This window comes from Xiphophorus hellerii, chromosome 8 (genome assembly GCF_003331165.1).
Source record: "Xiphophorus hellerii strain 12219 chromosome 8, Xiphophorus_hellerii-4.1, whole genome shotgun sequence".
NCBI classification, from domain to species: Eukaryota; Metazoa; Chordata; class Actinopteri; order Cyprinodontiformes; family Poeciliidae; genus Xiphophorus; species Xiphophorus hellerii.
The window spans coordinates 5,743,537-5,765,686 of NC_045679.1; the positions used below are offsets into that span (position 1 = coordinate 5,743,537).

At 39.5% G+C, this 22,150-nt stretch overlaps 1 protein-coding gene across 2 annotated transcripts; it reads right to left on the bottom strand.

Annotated features, from left to right (window-relative positions):
* Positions 1-312: 312 nt before the first annotated feature.
* On the bottom strand, positions 313-21,746 carry LOC116724458 (NLR family CARD domain-containing protein 3-like). 2 transcript variants are annotated; one of them, XM_032570177.1, is made up of 9 exons: positions 21,658-21,746; positions 21,410-21,523; positions 19,086-19,164; positions 18,702-18,927; positions 16,764-18,555; positions 4,797-4,970; positions 4,389-4,562; positions 989-1,035; positions 313-839 (listed from the first exon to the last, which is right to left on the bottom strand). In XM_032570177.1, the coding sequence occupies exons 1-9, from the start codon at positions 21,744-21,746 to the stop codon at positions 313-315; spliced, it is 3,222 nt and encodes a 1,073-aa protein (XP_032426068.1). The 2 variants fall into 2 exon arrangements, 1 of the variants encoding a protein (XP_032426068.1); XR_004340156.1 differs by lacking the exons at positions 4,389-4,562; positions 4,797-4,970; positions 16,764-18,555; ... (2 more) ...; positions 21,410-21,523; positions 21,658-21,746 and adding an exon at positions 1,627-1,667 and having other exon boundaries at positions 801-839; positions 989-1,068.
* Between the last annotated feature and the right edge of the window lie 404 nt (positions 21,747-22,150).

A 22,150-nucleotide genomic window follows, 5' to 3' on the forward strand; every position in this document is an offset into this window, starting at 1 on the left:
GACTCTCTCTGACTGACTATGATTTCTTATGATTAGATAGAAAAAAGTAGAATTAAAGCAAAGTTTGCATGAGACAAAAACAACACACACAACCAGATTTATTTTATTGACACCTAAGTCTACTGCTGGGCCTAGATGTCACTTGAGTGATTCATTTTAAAGATAACTTTATTTATTATTACTGTTAAACTAAAATCTCCAGCATGGGGAAGTGGGATGAGCTCGGATTTTCTTGACAAGACTGAAATATCTGTTCAACAGTGAGAGAATTTCTCTGACAGGAGGAAAATCTTTAGACTCTTTAGACTCAATTCAGCACAGAAACACTGAGGAACCAGAACTGGACCAGAACCAGAATCCGGGAATCAGAGGTTCAGTGAATGTGGTGTTGAAGGTGTGGAGGAGGATCAGTGAGTCAGAGGAAACTCTGTAGAAGGACAGAATGCCAGCAGGACAGTCCACATACACTGCTACTCTGTTAGAGACAGAGGAGGAGAGACGAGTTTCTCTATCATTGTGCCAGACAGAGTAACCATGAACATCAGAGCAGCTCAGACTCCAGGAATGATCATTATATCCAAACAAACAGTCTCCACTGTTTCCTTTCCTCCTGATTCTTCTGTAACTCACTGATATATAAACTCCTCCTCTCCACTCGACCTCCCAGTAACAGCGACCAGTCAGACCAGTTCTACACAGCAGCTGATTCCAGTAATCAAATCTGTCTGGATGATCAGGATATGACTGAAGCTCCTTCACACGTGTCACCTTCCTGTTGTCTTCAGACAGTTTGAGTTTTCTGCTCACTGTGTTTGTGTCGATGGTGAGTTGACAGGAATCTGATGGAGAGAACAAACACAATCCAGCTGCAGTTATTGATCATTTATTGACACTTTGATGATGACTCCTGAATGAGTGATGTGACAGTTTGAAGATGGTTGAATGTGAGCTGCTTTGTTGTCATGAATCAGATGAAAAACACACTTACATCTCCATGGACCTGGTGTCAAGAATCGGCCTCCAGCAGGCTCCACCCTGAAAGGAGGAGGGGGGTCAGACCATCAGTCTCTTTCAACAGCAAACATGGACATTACATGTCTCTCAGACACACATTGTCCTCCACTGAGACAGGAACAGTCCAACATTTGGATTGCAAACTGCAGTGGATGTAGGAAGGACAGTTGGTGCTGCTGCAGCACAACTCATTTCTCCAAACACAGGAAAAGCTCCAACAGAGAGGAGAAAGGAAATCCCTCAGTAACAACCTGAAGAAACTCACTGAAGCCTAAAAGGACATCAGGAAACTAAGGAAACATTTCTGGAAGCTCAACCTGATTTAATAATCAGCATTAAAATACAATCAATCTAAACTCTGACACAACACCTGGATACCTGTTCCATCCACACTCCCACACACAGATGAAGGAATGAAACACTAAACAGCCCTGCTGCTGAAAACCTGCTGTGGCCTCACTGTAATATCCAGAAATACAAACATTAAAAAGGAGAAGCTGCATCACATTCAACAAAGAGTTCAATAAGAATCAAAGATTTGATCTCTGAGCTCAGACTCACAAACCAGGGAGAGGCTTCCATCATCACACACCTCTGACAAACACCTCCAACCTTTCAGCACTTCCTCTACCAACCAACACCACCAGGTGGCGCTGCTGCACACATTTACAATGAGACCAAGAAGAAGAAGCAGCATCCTGAATCCAGCAGCTGCACTAATGGCTTGTGAAAGTGTCCAAGGAGCATCTGGAACCAGAACCAGCAGATCCAACAGTCCAGAGAGTCTTTGTTTGCATCTTTCCTCTCAGATTTCCAAGATGCTCTGAGAAGGAAATGACATCATCACTCTACTGATGATGTCACGCTCTGATGTCACTGATCAGGAGCTGCTGGACTTGTACATTTCCAGCATGGAGGACAGAGAAGATCTCAGCTCTGATGAGGAGCTGGCCTGCCTTCAAACTGATTCAGGGTCAAAGAAATATTTCCAGATGAAGTCAGACTAAAATGTTGGATTGTCCTGCTGTTGCAATCAGAGGCCAAGAAGAAGCTTCAAGTTCTTCTCCTGTTCAGCTCTACGTTCCTGTCAGAGACTTCAGCTCCTCATGAGGAGAACAACTAAAGCCTGGAACAGACTGACACTAACATCCTGACATCTCTTCCCTGAACAAAGCTTTGCAGCATCAAGGTGACTCTTAGCGCCATATATGGACAGATTTCCTCTAAATGGGGCGGAGCCTGGATTGGAGGAACCAGCAGCAGCTTCCAGGAACAAACCTTGGGAACCTCTGGAGGAGAACATGGAGATGAGATTCCTGCTTTAATCAGTGGATTCATTGATAGAAAACATGACGACTGAAATATCTGAGAGCTGCAGCTCCATTTTCTACAGATCTGCTGGAACATCAGATAGAAATGAAGAATTTCATCATTTCACATCAAATCTGTTCATCTTCCACAGAAACAACTGAATTATTGACCTGAACTGGTTCTAAAGGTCTGGATGGTAAAAACATCCATTGTTTTTATGTCTCATTAGTTTCCAGAAAGAGTTGAAATGTTTCAGAAGCTTTTATCCAGCAGCTCAGTAAAGATCTCTCCTCTTTCCAACCTGATTTAGTCCATGAAGCAGAACATCTCTGCTGCTGCAGCAACAGGAGGAAACTTCTCCAGCTCTCAACTTCTACACTCTGACTGCTTGGAAACAGATCAGGGAGGAACAGCCTTTTCTCCAGGCTGCCTCCTCCTGACTCTAGCGCCACCTACTGGCTGTTCACCAGAGGTGGAGAAAGAACTCAAACAATGTACTGAAGTAAATGTACAAATAAACAGACAAAAATGTTCTCTAGTAAAAGAACCACATTAACATTTTTACTTGTGTAAAAGTAAGAAATCATGAAAAATATGTTTAATATCTTCGATTTAAACTAGAAGCTTGGTAAGATTACATAAAACTTCTCTAACCAAATCAGTTTAACATCCAAAACTCAGACAGCGTTTAGCAGCTTAACTTTCCTCGATATGTTTTTCAGATTTGATGGTGAATTTTTGAAAGCTAGCAGTTCATGATATAGGGAGGCAAAGGCGGCACCAGAATCATTGATTACTTTCAAACTAACCAACAAATCAAAAAGGACAAAGCGACTTGGATGTAACTTGTAACGCAACGCTTTATAGAAATGTAGTGAAGTAGAAAGTACAGATACTGTAAAATGTAGTGGAGTAAAAGTTCCCACCATTAAATCTACTTACGTACAGAAACATGAAAAATGTCCTTAAGTTCAGTAACAAAGTTCTTGTCCCAACAACCAGGATCAGGTGAAGGACCTCTGCAGTCCCATGATGCTTCCTCTCCCTCTTCTAAACCATCTGATGGGCTGATATCATCCCTCTACTTTATCAATAAAATGTTTTTCTTTCTCTTATTACGATTCCATTATTTATCCTAAATGTGACGTCAGAGCTGTGGATCTGGAATCTGATTGGTCGGATGGATATTTCCCTGGTTTTCCAACATGAAGGGTCTCTGCCTTTTTCCAAGACGTTGGGAATTTTTCCCAAACTTTATTGAACAATCCCAAAAGCTTTCCCAACTACTGAAAACCTAAACACATTAGTCTTTTCTTGGATCTGTCTAAAAGGTCTTATTATTGTTTTTTCATTTCTACCACAGTCAACAGAGCACAATTCTACTTTTTCACCATCATTCACTGCAATTCTTCATTTCCTCTGGAAAACAAGGGATTTCCATTCTCTCCTGATTCCTTTCATTCTTTGGATCATTTTCCAGATGTCGCCCCCTGGTGGAGATCAAACTACTAAATGGATGAAACTGTTAAAATTCTCACTTTCTTTCTTTGCCTCATGAATAGTTTTCTACACTTTTATGTAATTATATTTTATTAAATCCTGAAAGTTGTGAGTTTTGTTTAAAATCTAAAGTTCTTTATTTTTCTCTCCCATAACTTTTAAACATCCATCTGACCAACATGGAGTTACTTTTCTTCTCATCTTTGCATCTTGGGGCTGATTGGTCTGGAGCTTCATCAAATATTGTTTTAAAGTCCTTTCTGCCATCAGTAGATCATCATGGAAATCTAACTGAACTTCTTTTATTAATTTAGTCAGAGTCACTATTAAACTATTAAACCCATCCCACTCTTTCATTTTCCTTGTGAGCCGTTCTTAGTCTGGAGAATATTCCAGAAAACTGGGTAATGATCTCTGCCTCCAGATGAGGCGTCTAAATATTTAATTATCAAACTAAACATTCAGCTTCAAACTAAATGTTTCCCAGCAGACTGACTAAAGACATTTCTCCCTCTTCCTCCTCTATCAGACCTTCTCTGCTCCTGCAGCAGGTTCCTCCATACCTGAGAGCTTCCAGTCTCCAGTGTGGATCCTTCAGTCCAGCCGACAGCAGCTTCACTCCTGAGTCTCCTGGATGATTGTAGCTCAGGTCCAACTCTTTCAGATGGGAGGGGTTGGAGGTCAGAGCTGAGGCCAGAGAAGCACAGCCTTCCTCTGAGACCAAACAGCCTGATAAGCTGCAGACACACAATTCATCACATGATGAGAACATGAGAACATTGAGGTAGAACCCAAGGTCTCAACTGATCGCTGGCTGGATGGATGGATGGATGGATGGATGGATGGATGGATGGATGGATGGATGGATCTGTAACGTGGAATAAATAAGAAAGCCAAGCAACTGCTGGGATCTGTAATAATGTTTCTTTTTGCTCCTAAGATGCAGCAATTTGTCAAGTGCCCAGAGTTACCTGAGAGTTTCCAGGTTGCAGTTTGGACTCTTCAGTCCAGCAGAGAGAAGCTTCACTCCTGAATCCTGCAGGTTGTTGTTACTCAGGTCCAGTTCTCTGAGACTGGAGGACTGGGAGCTGAGAACTGAGGACAGAGCTTCACAGCTTCTCTCTGAGAGGTTACAGTAACTCAGTCTGAGGAGACAGGGAGAAAAATCTGTTATTCAGCAAATCAGAAATATTTATTTCTGTATTTCCAGTCAAGAATGTTCTTCTTGGGAAGACTCAAATGACTTTTTACTTCACATATTTTTATGTTGACTTTTATTGTGAACTGGATCATTTTGTAGATGGTTCTCCTGTCTTGAAGGATTGAACAACAGACAACAAGGAGGCTGACAAGAGAAATATTACAATCCACCATGAACTAAATGTATCCAGTGTCAGTTTTAACAGAAAGAGTCCAGTGGAAATCTAGGCTGAATATCAGCATCAGAGCTGGTTTGAGGGAAAACACCAGCTTCAAGCAAAGCAGAGAGAATCTCAGATTTCATCTTTCCCTTTTTAACTGCTTGGATACAGAGATGGAAAACTGAGCAGCAACTGACAAAAGCTGTTCCTTTGAGCAACAAGCTAACTATTTAGCTTCAAACTAAATGTTTCCCAGCAGGGACTTCCGGTTATGGCGTCTTACTGAGCAGCTGCTGGGCTCTGAGCTCCGACCAATATATCGGAGAAGGACCTCGCTGCAGCAAACAGAAAGGGGCGGGGACGGACCCTTCCGTCAGTCCCACCCCTTATTTGGAAATGGGACCATTGCATTCCGGAAATAAAGGGGGCGCTGTTTTCATAATCACTACTATAAATACCTTAAGACGCGGGATTAAGAGGAAAGGAAGAAGAAAGAAGTTTGAGAGATTCTTCCACTGGTGTTCGGCACACGATCAACAATGCAAAACTCACAAAGTCAACAAAAGGTATTTTTACCTTCTTAAAATTTTTAAACGTAGTAAATCAATACGCTTTTCTAGATTAGGTTAAAAATACAATTAACAGCTGTAAACTAGTGAAATTCGTAATTCATACAGGGGAAGGCTAATTTTAGCATGTAGCATAGCTAATTATTATCCCGCAGGGCACCATTAGATAAAAATATACTGCTCAAAAAAATAAAGAGAACACTTTAAGTGTTAAACACCTGTTTAAGTGTTCCCTTTATTTTTTTGAGCAGTGTAGATAAGTAGATAATATGTATAATTGAGAAATGTATTTTATTCTCAAACTTTGTTTTTTATTTTCATTATACAGATCCACGTATCTATTTGCAACATGAAGGATAAATATTTCTGTCCCCTTTGCTCATACAAGCTACAGAACCATTTAGCACAAACTGCTATGGTTCAATATAACGGTATGTAAAACTACACTTGAAAAATATAAAATATTTTTACATACTTACCAGTTTTCTAGTGTTTTTCTTTTATTTTTAAAGGTTAATCTTTTTTAAATATGTCTTGTACACCAATGTTAAATTTCTGGAAAGTCTAATATATTTTATAAACTAACAGCTGCCATTATAGGTGGGTGTAGTACCCAGATGTGATACTCTAATGACGAGTAGCACTACTTCAATATAGTTTTAGTAAGTAACTGCAATAAACTACACTAGTAAGAGTAACAAAGTATTTGGTGAAATGGCTATTATTAACTACTGTTTTACTGATCATAATGTGCAATGTGATTTTTTATTTTGTTTAGTTTTTTGTTATTTTCAGATGCCTCTGAATGTTCTTGAAGCTGTTCTCCAGGAGGTGATACCAGCACAGGGAGACTCAGCTTACCTCACCTTGCCATTGACCTGCAAGTGCTTTGAAGCCGTTGTGTCTGAGCCAGGTTTCAGGAAGAAGACTCACTTTGACTTTTTTCACCTAAAACATGTGAAATTAGATTTTAACTACATGAAATCGATTTTTTATTAACAGGTGAGAACTACTGGGGCAAATTTTCAAAAACATTCAAGGCAGAAAACCGGATTCCTTTTGCGGTTGTAACGTGTTTTTCCTGCCACCGGTAATATAAAGACTGTGGGCTTCACCGGCAATGGAAGACGAGGAGAGTACCCTGGTTACTACTGTGAAGGCCGACCTGGACACTGCACTGACTGTCAATACTGAATGCAAGGAGGATATTAGTTGCTTTCCTCAGTCTTTCACACATTTCAGTTGTCACACATTGTTCGTTTTTTTTGTGACATGCCATTTTAAATCATTTCTGCTAAATAATATTTGCCTTTTGACTTGTGCAGTCATTCTTTTTAATAATGTGTTCTTTCAATATTATTTACATTTTTGAATGTTCCTTTTTTTGTAGCTCAGTTGATTTGCATTATTTAGTTTTCATAGAAATGGTGTCATTTCCACACAAAGTTACATTGTGGCTGTAATTTGTTGGAGAGAGTAGAACCAATAAAGTAGTTGTAAATATATTCTAACAGCGTTGTTTAACAATTGGATAACCTTGTTTTAAAAATTTTAAATGCAAGCAAAGCTAATAACTTGCAATATTTTATATGTGTAAATACAATGTTTCCTATACATTTTGAACAATTACTGGAATCAATACAAATTTTTTTTACAAACCTGACATACAGCTAAGTTTATGTTTTAACAGTCAGAATCAACTTGGGTTTTTTTTGTAATAAAGCAAGCACATACAGAAACATATTTGTAACCCAGTGTTTAAAAACACAAGAAAAAAATAATAGATGTTGATTCAATGTCTTATTCTACCAAAATAGCTAAAAGGTAATTACGTAAATCTTCAAAAAATGTGAAATATGCTTTTAGTGTTAGCTTCTATTGACAGATTAGGCAGCCAATGGCTGGCGCGGTCTGGTTTCGTGTCGGCCAATGGGATTGATCGTCCCGCCCCTTTTTAACAGCTGGCGGTTGTTTCGTTCGGAGCGCGGCAGACAGGCTTGAAAGCTAACAGCTGACGGTTGCTTCGCTCAGAACGCTTGAGAACAGCTGACGGTCGTTTCCCTAAAGAGGTAGAAAGAAATTGACGAATCTGGAAATTGGTAAGGAAAACAATATTAATATAAATTCACTAAATATATAATTCAAAATACTACATTCGGTTTTATTAGATCTCGGAGGGTTTCCCCCGTGAACAGCTGAAGCCCGAAAAATAGCCGTTGACAGCTCGGAGCATCGGTGAGTCATCGCACGCGCTCGGCAGTTGGTTAAGTAAATTTGGTGAAAATTGGCTAAAATACCTATTAAATTATAAAATTTAATATAAAATAAAATTGATTGTAAGATTTTGTATTGTTTTTGTTGTGTATGTTGTATTTGTTTTATGTAATTGCATTTATTTTAAGATTGAATGTATATTATATTCTTTTTTTTTTACCACATATAAGCTAATCTATTTAGTTTTACTAATATGTTGGAAAAATTGTGTTCTGTTAACTTGTTGTTATACAACATGAAAGAAAAAAATAAGAAGAACTTGAGAAATGATTAAATAGCATCTTATGTGCTAAAATGTTTTACTTTGGCCTTGTTATAGGTCAGGTTTTTTTTTTTTGGAGTTTGTACAGTACACTTTTGGCTTGGAGGGCCAAAGATTCCAAGACCCTCTTCACCTGAAACTGGATGGCGAGCCCCAGCCCAGAGGACCAGGCGCACGGGTAGATAGTGACCCGACTGGTCACCAGCTGAGAGACTTTGAGACTGAAGAATTAATTCATTGGAGACTGAAGTATTCAATTTATTTATTTATTTTTTTTTTTAAAAAGCGCGCAGTATTTGTTTGTCTGTTTTAAATGTGGATCCACAATTGTTTATTATATTAAATATTTGCTCTTTTCTTGTAGACACTGTGTGTTCTGTTGTTGCTCACACCTGGGTTTCCTAGAATTTAATATCTTCTGATTAGGCCCAACTTCCTATATATATAGTATAAATTAATTAACCTGTTTTTGTGAGTTGCAGGTTACATATTGTTCAGATACAAACAAGATTAAACGAGCAGAGCGAAGGTGTAGTCGGGGTGGAGGTGATGGAAGCTCAGATGAGGAGCAGTTGCACACATCAAGCCGGACTTTATGAAGGGTGGAGGAGATGAGCCCGGCGCCGTTAGACTGAGTTGGAGACACATGATCAGGTGATTGGCTGAGCAGGTGAGATGAAGACAGTTATAGTTAGAAATTACACTTTGGTTTAATTTATGTAACCAGTGACTTTATTCAAAAAGGTTTTCATATAGAAAAAAGATCATTCTCTCTGGCAGTTACCAGCGCAGCGTCTACTGCCGGGGTCCGAGCGCCAAAGATTATTTCTTGTCAAATAAACTTTCTAAAACCTACTTTCTCTCTGTGAGTCTTTCCAGGTTGAAGCTACATTTAAAGTTTTAATTAATCTCTTTGGGTTTTGCAACAATTGGATATTTAAGGTCTTTATTTTATGAATCGATTGCAATCGGTAGAATTGATATGGGATTTGTAAATGGAATAGTGGGACACCAATCAGTTTACTGGTTGAGCTGGAGTTCTTATAGCAAAAGTTTCCAATGAGACATTATGGTAAACAATGATAATAGCTGAGCCAGGTCACCTGCAACCAAAAATATTCTAGTTTTCTGAATGGCACTTGTTAGAAGTTCAGAAGTCCTTTGGTTTGTTTGTAAATTATATTCACAATGTGAATAATAAGAAAAATATTTGGCAAATAAACAATAAAAGTGCGCTGTGAATGGACGTACTAAGTTGGCCAAAATTGTTGACTAAATGTTTTACCGACCAAACCTCTTTTCCATCTAATTCTTATTTAATAAGCCAGAGGCTATTATATTTTAGATTGTAACTTATTTATTTTCAGAGTACCATTCACAACATCAAAATATATTATTTGAACTTCATTTGTTTATATCTGTTTTCTTAATCTGCGATGGACAGGCGATCTGTCCAGGGTCAGCAGCCCCCGTGACCCAATTATAGGGATAATTCATGATAATTAATGGATGGATAAATGTGCTCTTACTGTAATGTACATTTGTCTCCAAAATATTGATTTGATTCATGTTTTATTACTTTTGTTTGAGATAGATTGGGTGTAAGGATAGATAAATGCATCTCCATAATGTTTCCTTATTGTTGCTTATTCTAGATTGTTTGTTACTAATATAATTTTAAATAAAGATTTAATAAAGATTTGGAAATAAAAAAGTGACTTACCACGTGACAGACATACCACGTGATATATCACGTTTTGTAGCCATTTCTTTACTATTTAATTTGTATTTTTAATGTTGAAAGTGTTCTTGGGTGTTTTAAAAGGCGTTGTCAAATAAAATACATTATTAGTATAATTATTATAACACGACCGGTACAGGAAATAGTGTCACTAGCGCCCCCTTCATTTCCGGAATGAAATAGTCCCATTTCCATATAAGGTATGAGACTGACAGTTGTCGGTCCCCGCCCCTTTCTGTTTGCTGCAGCGAGGTGTACTTGATATATCCTGCATTTAGATATCTAGACCACTGCTAAGATATTTTCCGTACGAGCAAACTCCGTGGGATTCAATTCAACCTGCCAAGATGCCGAGTAAACAAATTAAAAGCGAAAACATCCAGCAAAGAGGGATCCGACGCTGGAAGCGAAGCGGAAACAGATACATGGAGGAGGCTAACGCTAGCTCCCTGACCTCTGAAGCTAACCTCCTGGAAGCTATCCAAGCCTTGAAAACTCACTTTACCAGGCAACTACGGGACATTATAACTTCAAATCAAGAAATTAAAGACACAGTTGGAGTATTCCTCGAGAGGTTTACCTCTGCAGAATCCCGCATTAGCAACCTGGAGGACGGCGTTGCCTCGTTAACAGGCAAAGAAGCGACCATACAAAAGAAAACCCAGGATCTCGCTTTGAAGGTGGACGAGCTTGAAAACAGAAGCCGGAGATCCAACCTGAGACTCGTGAGTTTACCCGAGAAGACAGAGCAAGGGGACATCGCTGCTTTTCTGCAGACCTGGCTGATGGAGGTCCTGGGGCGGGACGCGTTTCCATCCCCCCCATTATCGAGCGGGCCCACAGGCTGCAGGGCCAGAGAGCTCCAGGCCGCCCGCCACGCGTGATCATCGTGAAATAACTAAACTATCAAGACAAGATGAGGGTGATGACTGCAGCCCGTCTGAAAGGAAAGGTGATGTACAACGGCGGCCATGTGATGTTCTTCCCTGCTATCCGCGGATGTGGTGAAACAACGGAAACGAAACGACCGGGTGAAACAACAACTCCGTAATCTGAATATAAACTTTGGACTGATATTCCGAGCAAAGATGAGGATTTTCCACCGCGGTAAAAGCTTCCTCTTCCACACGCCAACGGAGGTGGAGAAATTTATACGGGAAACAAAACAAACTGACGGGTAACCACATTTACACGCTAGATGGCGCCAGCGAGGTTTAATAAGGATCAATACTCCAATTGATCGGTGATCCTGGACAATACACATTTCCACTAAGTCTCCCCCTCTTAGCGGTGGGGAATAAGTTTTAGATACCATGGTCGGGGTTCGCAGTTTAAGGTTGAGGTGCGAGTTGTTTAAGTAAATGCTTTTTCTGCTCCTGTTGTTCTGGGATCAGTAGCAAAGCCAAGTCACAGAATAGAGGGGAAGGGGAGGTGGAGATTCCCACTGGTGGGAAATCTCAGGAAAGTCTTTTGTGTTTGTAAATGTTCAGTGTTCTCAAGGTGCAATGTTCTTCAAGTTGTACATTTCAAGTTCCTACAGTTGAGACAAAAAACAGAAAGAGCTGATAAATGGACATTAAGCAGATGAGTCCTGAGTCCATTGTTGATGTGATCTCCTGGAATGTAAGAGGCCTTAGGAAATTGATCAAACTCAAAAAAGTCATGAATAGACTTAAACAATACCATCCAAAAGTGGTTTTCATCCAAGAAACACATTTACTTACAAACCAAGTTGCACATCTAAGAAGAAGATGGACAGGTCAAGTATTTTCCAGCTCATTTTCTCCACATGCTGGGGGCGTGGCAATTCTTCTTCATAAATCTTTACCTATATGTATAAAAAGGACCATCATAGATCCTGCTGGGAGATTCATAATAATCCAAGCCTCACTGATGAACCAGAACTTAATTTTGGTTAACCTGTATGGTCCTAATATAGATGACCCTGATTTCTACAATAATTTGTTTCTCTCTATTACAGCTTTACACGGTGATGTGACCTTTGGTGGAGATTTTAACTGTACTTTAGATCCTAATCTCGACCGATCATCGGGTTTAGATTTGTCCCACCCTAAAAGTAGACGGGTTATACAACATTTTATGTCTGAACTAAACTTAAGAGATATATGGAGAGTACAGAATCCAACAAAGAAAGAATATTCTTGCCACTCAACTACCCATAATAGCTATAGCTGTATAGATTATTTCCTAATTTCAAACTCTTTGGTTACCAGAATTAAAAGTTGTGCCTACAAAAGCATATTGATCTCCAAACACTCACTATGCATGCTTAAATTTTCACCCTTAATTGCGTTTAGACATAATCCTATTTATCGATTAAAACCCCACTGGTTGCAAATACCCAAATTTCTGAAATATATTGAGATAAATATTGATGATTACTTCAGCCTTAATAAATCTGAGACTACAGCATCTATTAGATGGGAAACCTTTAAGGCTTTTATACGGGGTCAGATGATAAGGTACACAAAAAATAAAGCTAATAAAAATATCATGGAGATGCTAAAACGCGAAGAACAAATAAAAGAGACTGAGCTGGAGATAAATCTAAAGGGTTCTAAAGAAAAGCAACAAGAACTGTAAATATTGAGAGCAAAATATGACAAACTATCAACTAACAAAGCTTCATCAGAGATATTCAGATTGAAACAATCCTACTACAATCAGGGAGAGAAGGCAGGAAAACTTCTAGCGTGGCTCATTAAAGCTTTGCAGAATGAGAGGGCAATAAATGAAATTACAGCTGCAAATGAAAACACTACTGATCCTCAAAAAATTAAAGATTATTACTCAAAATTATATACGTCTAAAGGGCACAAACCACAAGCATCACTTGACTCCTTTCTTAATTGTGTAAACATCCCCACACTTAGTGAAACAGCTAAATCAGAACTGGATATGCCAACATCTATAGATGAACTCTCAAATGCAATAGATAAATTAAAATCAGGAAAATCACCTGGTCCAGATGGGATTCCTTTGGACCTATATAAAATATTTAAAAACAAATTATTGCAGCCCCTGTATAATATGCTATTAGAAAGTTATACCATTAAATTACCTCCTTCCTTGTGAAATGCGATCATAACAGTTCTACCTAAACCTGGGAAATCTCCCACTAGATGTGAATCTTTCTGACTAATCTCACTTATAAACTCTGATGCCAAAATAATATCTAAAGTTCTAGCAATCAGGCTTGAGAAAATTTTACCATCCCTTTCTGACCCTGATCAGAACGGATTCATAAAGGGGCGGCAAGTTCACCACGGTATCCGTCATGTTCTGAATATAATTCATGCTAAATATGAACATCCTGATACAGCTTTGCTTTCACTTGATGCAGAAAAAGCATTCGATAGAGTCGAACATAATTATCTCTACAAAGTTCTCTCTCAATTCGGTTTTGGTAGTTATTTCATAAACTGGATTAAAATACTTTATAATAAACCCTCTGCCTCAGTTATTACTAATAACATTGTATCTAAATCATTTAATCTAGGTAGGGGACACGTCCAGGCTGTCCCCTCTCACCCTCCTCTTTGTTCTGGGAATTGAGCCACTGGCTATTGCCATAAGGAAAAATCAAAACATACATGGTGTCAGAATAAAAAATATTGAATCTAAAATTGGACTATTTGCCGATGATATTATTTTAATGTTGTTCAATCTAAATTGCTCAATCCCCCAACTACTTAAAACTATCAATGAGTTTAGTTATATTTCCGGTTATAAACTTAACAAATCTAAATCCGTCATCCTATTTTTAAAACAGGCTGAAAGAAACAGTCCTCCAATTCACACAACATTTCAGGTGGCAAAAGACAGCCTTACTTACTTGGGCATAAAAATTACTCCAAACATAGATGATCTGGTTCGGGCAAATTACACGCCGGTGGTTAATTCAATAATGGAATCACTTGATAGATGGTCTACCTTACCTATATCTATGATTGGCCGTATAAATATTCTCAAAATCAACGTTCTCCCTAAATTCCTATATCTTTTCCAGGCTATCCCTCTTAATCCTCCTGACAGTTTTTTTTTACAAAAAGTCAAACCATCCTAAACAACTTCATTTGGAACAGCAGACAAGCCAGATTACGTTTATCATTATTATATCTTCCATATGACAGAGGAGGGCTCGGTGTGCCAAATTTCAAGTGGTATTATTGGGCTGCTCAGCTCTCTAGCGCATCCTGCTGGTTTTCAGCAGCTGATCTGTCGTGGGTAAATATAGAAAATATAAATACCCCTCCTTTATCCCTAAATTCATATCTATACTCAAGGAAATGCAAAGAGTTATTAAAAAATACTTCAAACCCATTTGTTAAAAACACTATCCGAGTATGGTATGATGTACATAAATTCAAAATGAAATACCAACACTATCCCAATTCTCCCTGATCTGGGGCAACATGACATTTGAACCAGGTAGGAAAGACATGGGTTTTAAAACATGGTATGCTAAAGGTTTATGCCAAATTTCAGATTTATTTGATAAAAGGATTATGATGATTTTTGAAGATTTTAAACAAAAATTTGACATTCCAACTAAACATTTTTTTAAGTTTATGAAATCAGAAGTTTTGTCTTGGGTACTCAAAAGTCTCTAACATTACCTAGTCTTACCTAATATCTTGCTTTTATAACATCATCAGAGACAGAATCCCAGACATCCTCACAACACAAAAGACTGGCCTGGTGTGAAGACTTGAAATGTAATATATCAGTAGAGGAATGGCAGAGGGCCTGTCTGAAGGCACAGACAGAATCTAGTAATACTCAATTTAAGTTAATCCAATACAAATGATTGATGAGAACATATGTTACTCCAACATTACTAAATAAATTGAAATTCCAACATTCTGGATACATGTGCTAAATGTGGAGATAAAGACAAATTGATTCACTTGGGAATGTCCTGAGATTCAGAATATTTGGAAAAGATTTCACTTATCGTCGGTACCAAACTTAATCCCTGTCCTGGTTGTGTATCTTAGGGATTTTTCCCACTCAAACTCAAATAAGCAAGGTTGATCAAAAGTCCATAATTTACTGTTTGGTGCAGGCCAAATATAGTACAGCCAGTCCTGGAAATCTGTAACCAGACCCCAATTAAAAACTTGGATGTGTAAATTATCAAGATCTCTTGCCTTAGAGAAACTCACCTTTATGATTAAGGGTAAATACTGTGTGTTCAAAAAGATATGGGGAAAGATATTTTTGGAAAATATAAATACTCATAATGATGATTGACTGAACGTACTCTAGTTAATTTTGTTATGTTTTTATTCTTATAGTGGCTATAAGTCTGTTATTCTCATGTTAATACCAAATGTACTCACTGGCTTGAAAAATGTAGGAAACTAAAACACTGATGTCAGGATGCCTAGAACCAGGGAGGAAGTTGTCATCCCCTCATACCTAGCTTGTGGACTGAGATTAAATCTCTTAGACTGAGTCTCAACATACACCCTGAGATAATAAACTTAAAGTACTCTGTCTCGCTGCAATCAACTGTTTGTCACCTTGAATGTTTAAGTTGTTAATGTGTTTTCATTTGGTTTTGTGCACTTGTGAGTTATTTGTCTGTCTCTTTTGGAATGTAAAAGACAATAAACAGATTTTGGAAAGAAAAATGTTTCCCAGCAGACTGACTAAAGACATTTCTCCCTCTTCCTCCTCTATCAGACCTTCTCTGCTCCTGCAGCAGGTTCCTCCATACCTGAGAGCTTCCAGTCTCCAGTGTGGATCCTTCAGTCCAGCCGACAGCAGCTTCACTCCTGAGTCTCCTGGATGATTGTAGCTCAGGTCCAACTCTTTCAGATGGGAGGGGTTGGAGGTCAGAGCTGAGGCCAGAGAAGCACAGCCTTCCTCTGAGACCAAACAGCCTGATAAGCTGCAGACACACAATTCATCACATGATGAGAACATTGAGGTAGAACCCAAGGTCTGAACTGATCGCTGGCAGATGGATGGATGGATGGATGGATTTGTAACATGTCGAATAAATAAGAAAGCCAAGCAACTGCTGGGATCAGTAATAATGTTCATTTTGCTCCTAAGATGCAGCAATTTGTCAAGTGCCCAGAGTTACCTGAGAGTTTCCAGGTTGCAGTTTGGACTCTTCAGTCCAGCAGAGAGAAGCTTCACTCCTGAATTCTGCAGGTTGTTGTTACTCAGGTCCAGTTCTCTGAGACTGGAGGACTGGGAGCTGAGAACTGAGGACAGAACTTCACAGCTTCTCTCTGAGAGGTTATAGCCACTCAGTCTTAGGAGACAGAGAGAAAAATCTGTTGTTAATCACTTCTTAAAAAATAATATTGTTCAATGTTTTTCTTGGACAGAGATTGAACTATCTTATTTTACACTTATTTATGATGCCTTTTGTTGTGAAATGATTCATTCTATAGTTAGTCCTCAAGCTTTAAAGTTTAGAACTACAGACAACAAGGAAGCTGGAAAGATAATCATGAAATTCCACAATTAACTAAGTTATACAATTTAAATTTTAGCATAAAGACAAATTTTGCTGCTTTAAAATGTAATAGTATGCTCAGCTGCTGAAGTTAGTCTGTCTCCTTTACACATCCCCCCCAGTGAGACACTGAAGAGACAGTGCACCAATATTTAAACTGAAACATGAATAGTTACCTCATCACTAGCATATTTCTATCAAAAATAACTGCATTAACAATCTTTGACCTTACAGAGCTTTGTTGGAGGCTTTAACCACTGGCAGCAGCCTCAGAAGAACCTCCTCTGAAGCAGAGTATTTCTTCAGGTCAAACACATCCAGATCTTTTCCTGATGACACTAAGATGAAACCCAGAGCTGACCACTGAGCAGGAGACAGTTTATCTGTGGAGAGACTTCCTGAACTCAGAGACTGTTGGATCTCCTCCACTAGAGAACGATCATTCAGTTCATTCAGACAGTGGAACAGATTGATGCTTTTCTCTGCAGACACATTCTGACTGATCTTCTCCTTGATGTACTGAACTGTTTCCTGATTGGTCTGTGAGCTACTTCCTGTCTCTGTCAGCAGACCTTGTAGGAGTCTCTGATTGGTCTGCAGTGAAAGTCCCAGGAGGAAGCGGAGGAACAAATCCAGGTGTCCATTTGGACTCTGTAAGGCCTGGTCAACAGCTCTCTGATGGAGAGATTTTAGTTCAGGTTTATTAAATAACGAGGCTGTCTGAAGTGTAAATGATTCTTCCATCAGGTTGACACCAGAGTTGATAAAGGTCAGATGAACATGAAGAGCAGCCAGAAACTCCTGAACACTCAGATGGACGAAGCAGAACACCTTGTCCTGGTACAGACCTCTCTCCTCTTTAAAGATCTGTGTGAACACTCCTGAGTACACTGAGGCTGCTCTGATATTGATGCCACACTCTGTCAGGTCTGATTCATAGAAGATCAGGTTTCCTTTCTGCAGTTGATCAAAAGCCAGTTTTCCCAGAGACTTGATCATCTTCCTGCTCTCTGGACTCCAGTGTGGATCTGTTTCAGCTCCTCCATCAAACTTGACCTTCTTCACTTTGGTCTGAACCACCAGGAAGTGGATGTACATCTCTGTCAGGGTTCTGGGCAGCTCTCCTCCCTCTCTGGTCTCCAACACATCCTCCAGAACTGTAGCAGTGATCCAGCAGAAGACTGGGATGTGGCACATGATGTGGAGGCTTCGTGATGTCTTCACGTGGGAGATGATCTTGCTGGCCTGCTCCTTATCTCTGAATCTCTTCCTGAAGTACTCCTGCTTCTGTGGGTCATTGAACCCTCTGACCTCTGTTACCATGCCAACACACTGAGGAGGGATCTGATTGGCTGCTGCAGGTCGTGTGGTTATCCAGAGGAGAGCAGAGGGAAGCAGTTTCCCCCTGATGAGGTTTGTCAGCAGAACGTCCACTGAGGTGGACTCTGTAGCATCAGTCAGGATCTCCTTGTTGTGGAAGTCCAGAGGAAGTCGACTCTCATCCAGGCCATCAAAGATGAACAGAACCTGGAAGTGTTCAAAGCTGCAGATTTCTTTGGTTTCACTAAAGAAATAATGAACAAGTTCCACCAAGCTGAACTTTTTCTCTTTCAGCACATTCAGCTCTCTGAACGTTAATGGAAAAATGAGCTGGATGTTCTGGTGGGCTTTGTCTTCAGCCCAGTCCAGAGTGAACTTCTGTGTTAGGACTGTTTTCCCAATGCCAGCCACTCCCTTTGTCATCACTGTTCTGATTGGTTGATCTCTTCCAGGTGGGACTTTAAAGATGTCTTCTTGTCTGACTGTTGTTTCTGGTCTGTGTGGTTTCCTGGATGCTGTTTCAATCTGTCTGACCTCATGTTCATCATTGACCTCTCCAGTCCCTCCCTCTGTGATGTAGAGCTCTGTGTAGATCTGGTTCAGAAGGGTTGGACTTCCTGCTTTAGCAATCCCCTCAAACACAGACTGGAACTTCTTCTTCAGACCAGATTTAAGTTGATGTTGACAAACTGGAGCAAGACGTTCTAAAATAAGACAAAAAGTAAAATCAAGAACTAGATAAAATTTTATTCTCAATATGTTTTGCATAAATGTGATTCCATGTCTTCAAATTTCAGTAAATGTGTGATTTATCCATCAGGTTAAACCTTTGTAGAAATGCTCTTACTGCTCTGCAGACGGTCAGCCAGCTCCTCCTGCTTCATCTTCCGCAGGAAGTTCAGTGTGATCTTCATCACTGCCTCTCTGCTGCTCCTCCTCTGATCTTCATCCTCACCTTCCAACACCTCATCATCATCTCTCTGACTCTCTGTGCATTCTGGGTCATTTGGACTCAGAATCTTATGGATTTTCTTCAGTTCGTTCTTCAGAAAGGTGACAATATTGTCCTCCAGCATCTGGAACAGAATAATAGATGAAGGAAACGTCAGACTGAAATCATGGAGCCAAAGACCAGATGGATGTTTGACAGACTGACAGTGCTCTGGTCTACAAAGTGCAGCATGGAGATGACTGTGAACAGAACCCATAGAAAAGTTGTTGTTCATGTACAGACCATAAATATGGAGTCCAGCTGTGTTTGATGCTGCTGGGCAGACAGACCACTGTGAACCTCTGAGCTCTGCTGGTCCACTCTGTGGAGGAACCAGGAACAATTAGGAAGTCAGGAAATATTCATCCAGCAGTATTCAGAAATGAAATCACCAAGACTTTCACATTAAATGTACTTGAAGCAGAAAAACAGAGCATCATATGAACAAAATGGAGTGAAGTTAAAAAGAGGAAGATGAACTACAAGGATGAAGAGCAGTAACACCAAAATCACCCAGAAGACATTTTAAAAGGTTGATGCTGAACTTGGACTTCTAACAGTCCAAACTGTCATTAGATCTGATGCTGGTGGAGACAGTTTCCCAGAGCTTGGGGACAGTGGAAGTGAAGGCTCTGTCCACACAGGTCTTCAGGACAGTGTGGGACATCCATCAGGTTCTGATGACTAGATCTGAGGTGATGTGGACATGGAGGAGGTTTGAGATATGTGGGTGTGTGTCCATGTGGGGTCCTCTCCTGGATGTTATAGAGAGGATTTTAAAATGGATCCTGTAGATCCCTGGAAGCCAGTGAGATCATATTGTATCTGTCCACACAGAGACAATCAGAATTAAAGGTCAATGATGTAATATCTGGATGTGAGCAGTGAACCAGGTGATCCAAGTAGTTATAAAAATTTAATGTTCCTGCTGATCCCACTAAGAACCAGCAGAACCTCTGATGGTCCACATCAGCTCAGTTTGGTTGAGTTCTAGCAGATCTCACCAACCACATCATGAAGCTTTCCTTCCCTGCTGAACTGCTCTCACAATGCACACAGGAACCAAGTCCTGATGGACCAGACTGGCTTTACCAGGTATTTCCCAGTGGAAATGTGTTCCACTGTTAGTCTGACATGAAGCCAGGAAGCAACAGAACATCATCATCAACATCCCAGAGATAAAGATATGAAGGTGTTTTCATTAGAACAGAGCAGCTGATTTCTGTAGATAGTGGATCAAACCTCTCTGTAAATATAACTGGAAACATCTGAGTTCTTACTGGTTCAGTTTCCATAGTTACAGCAATTAGATACAGCTCACCTCTCTGATGGTGGAGGTACAGAAGATTTAAATTGATTGGGAAGATCCATTGACCGGTCGCTCTTAAAGGAGGCACAGCTGGGTTCTGATTCTGGTTTGAATCTCTGATGGATCCTGAAAGAAAAACTCTCTTTAGAAATTGTCTGTTGTTTGCTTTCAAGATATTTTTTTATGCGACTGTAAAATAAAGAGCTGTAAAACAAAAACAGAACCAGACAGATCATCAACCTGATGTTCTAAATGATTCCCATCAGAACCGGTCCAATCGTCCAACATGTTCCTGATCATTGATCCTCCTGAATAATGTCCAGCCTTCTTTAAAGAGCAGAAAGATTTGTTTCTGAGACCAACATGTTGGTTTGACATGACTGAGAGAAGTTTGGTGATCTTAGTGTTGAGCTCTGACATGGAGAAGAACCAGGAATCATTTCCACTCTGACCATCCAAGGAGGATCTGATGGAGCTTCAATCAGAACCAGATGGTCCGTTAGAGAGACTGAAGCCCACTGCTCAATCAGATCCACAAAATATTTAGTTTAACTGTAGAAATGGTTGATAATCTGTCATGTTGGATGAAGTTTGTACTTCAGAGGTGGAATCATAAAAATAATTCATAGAAAATTTTTATTTCAGAATGAATCTGTCTTTTGTCAGATTTTAGAGAAAGATGCAAATATCAACCTAGAAATAAAATTCACTTCTGTCTATTTGTTCTTGTGTTAATATTAATATCGGACAAAATAAATGAGTTTCATTTGGAAAAATTAGGCTTATAGAAAACAGAATAAAACACAGTTAAATGTTTCTGGTTCAAATGTCATGTCAACATAATAGTTTATAAGAGTGTGTCCTGACTGAGGATCTTTAAGTTTCTTTCTGTATGGTGTCAATAACTGAAAAAATGAATGATGGTTAAATTGATGTCAGGTAAACATCAGATCAGATTTTGAGATTTCTGTTAACTAGTGAAGCTCTGGGTAGAGACTGTGGATCTAAACGGACCTGTTTGATTTTTGTACAAAGGAGCCAGTTGAACTTTATTGTGTTCATAGTAACATGTTCCTTATTGGATCATGTTTCCATGTGGACATCATACGTATTAAATCTTTGAAGTAATACGTATGAAAAGAAAAATAACCTGAAATTTAGACCAATATTTTCATGACAACAGAACCCAACAGAACTTGTTATCATCACATGGCCACAATAACAAACTGAACAGTTACAGCAGTTAGAAACATCTCACCTCTCTGATGGTGGAGATCCAGGAGATTTAAAGGTAATGAATTTATCCTTTGACCTGTCACTCTTAAAGGACACACAGCTGGGTTCTGGTTCTGGTTTGAGTCTTTGATGGATTCTGACAGAAACATGATGATTAAAACTTAATCAGCAAAGAGGAGCAGCAGCAGCTTCATCACCACGTCTGTTCTGGCCTGATATAGTGAACGCTGTGTGAAAAGGGCTGTGGACAGTTAGAGATGGTGACCTCACCTCTGACCTTTGCTCTGGCTCTCATCTTCCCCACACAGAGTGGTTTTAGAGGGAGGGACTCCCTCCTCTCTGTCCTCACACTGATCCATGCTGCTGAATTCACATCAGCTCACACACACTTTCTACCTTCACCTGCAGAGGAAACACATCATTCATCTGCACATCAACTCTGATCATCCTTTACATCATTAGAGCTGGAAAAAGATCAGCTGCTCCTCCTCTGATTGGCTCTTCTTCTCTGCTTCATATCAGTGTCAGGTGAATGCAGTCAGACAGCAGAGAGGCAGAGGAAGCTGCCATCAGCTGCTGCACTTCTACTATCAGTCCACTAGATGGAGACATGGAGCAACATTTACATTCACTGATTCAACCTGAACAGGAAGTATTTTAGTTAATAATTAATCTCTACAAGTGGATTATCTGCTCTATCAAACATTAACTATTTAATAAAACGACTGAATTAAACATATTTTAACAATATCATTTTATTTCG

Bases quoted from the DNA above. Each gene is read 5' to 3' on its own strand.
- LOC116724458 (XM_032570177.1), bottom strand. From the start codon at position 21,746: ATGGATCAGTGTGAGGACAGAGAGGAGGGAGTCCCTCCCTCTAAAACC. The intron at 21,524-21,657 runs GTGAGGTCACCA...TGTTTCTGTCAG, and splicing joins AGCCAGAGCAAAGGTCAGAG to AATCCATCAAAGACTCAAAC. The intron at 1,036-4,388 runs GTATGGAGGAAC...TCCTCCTTTCAG, and splicing joins TGGAGACTGGAAGCTCTCAG to GGTGGAGCCTGCTGGAGGCC.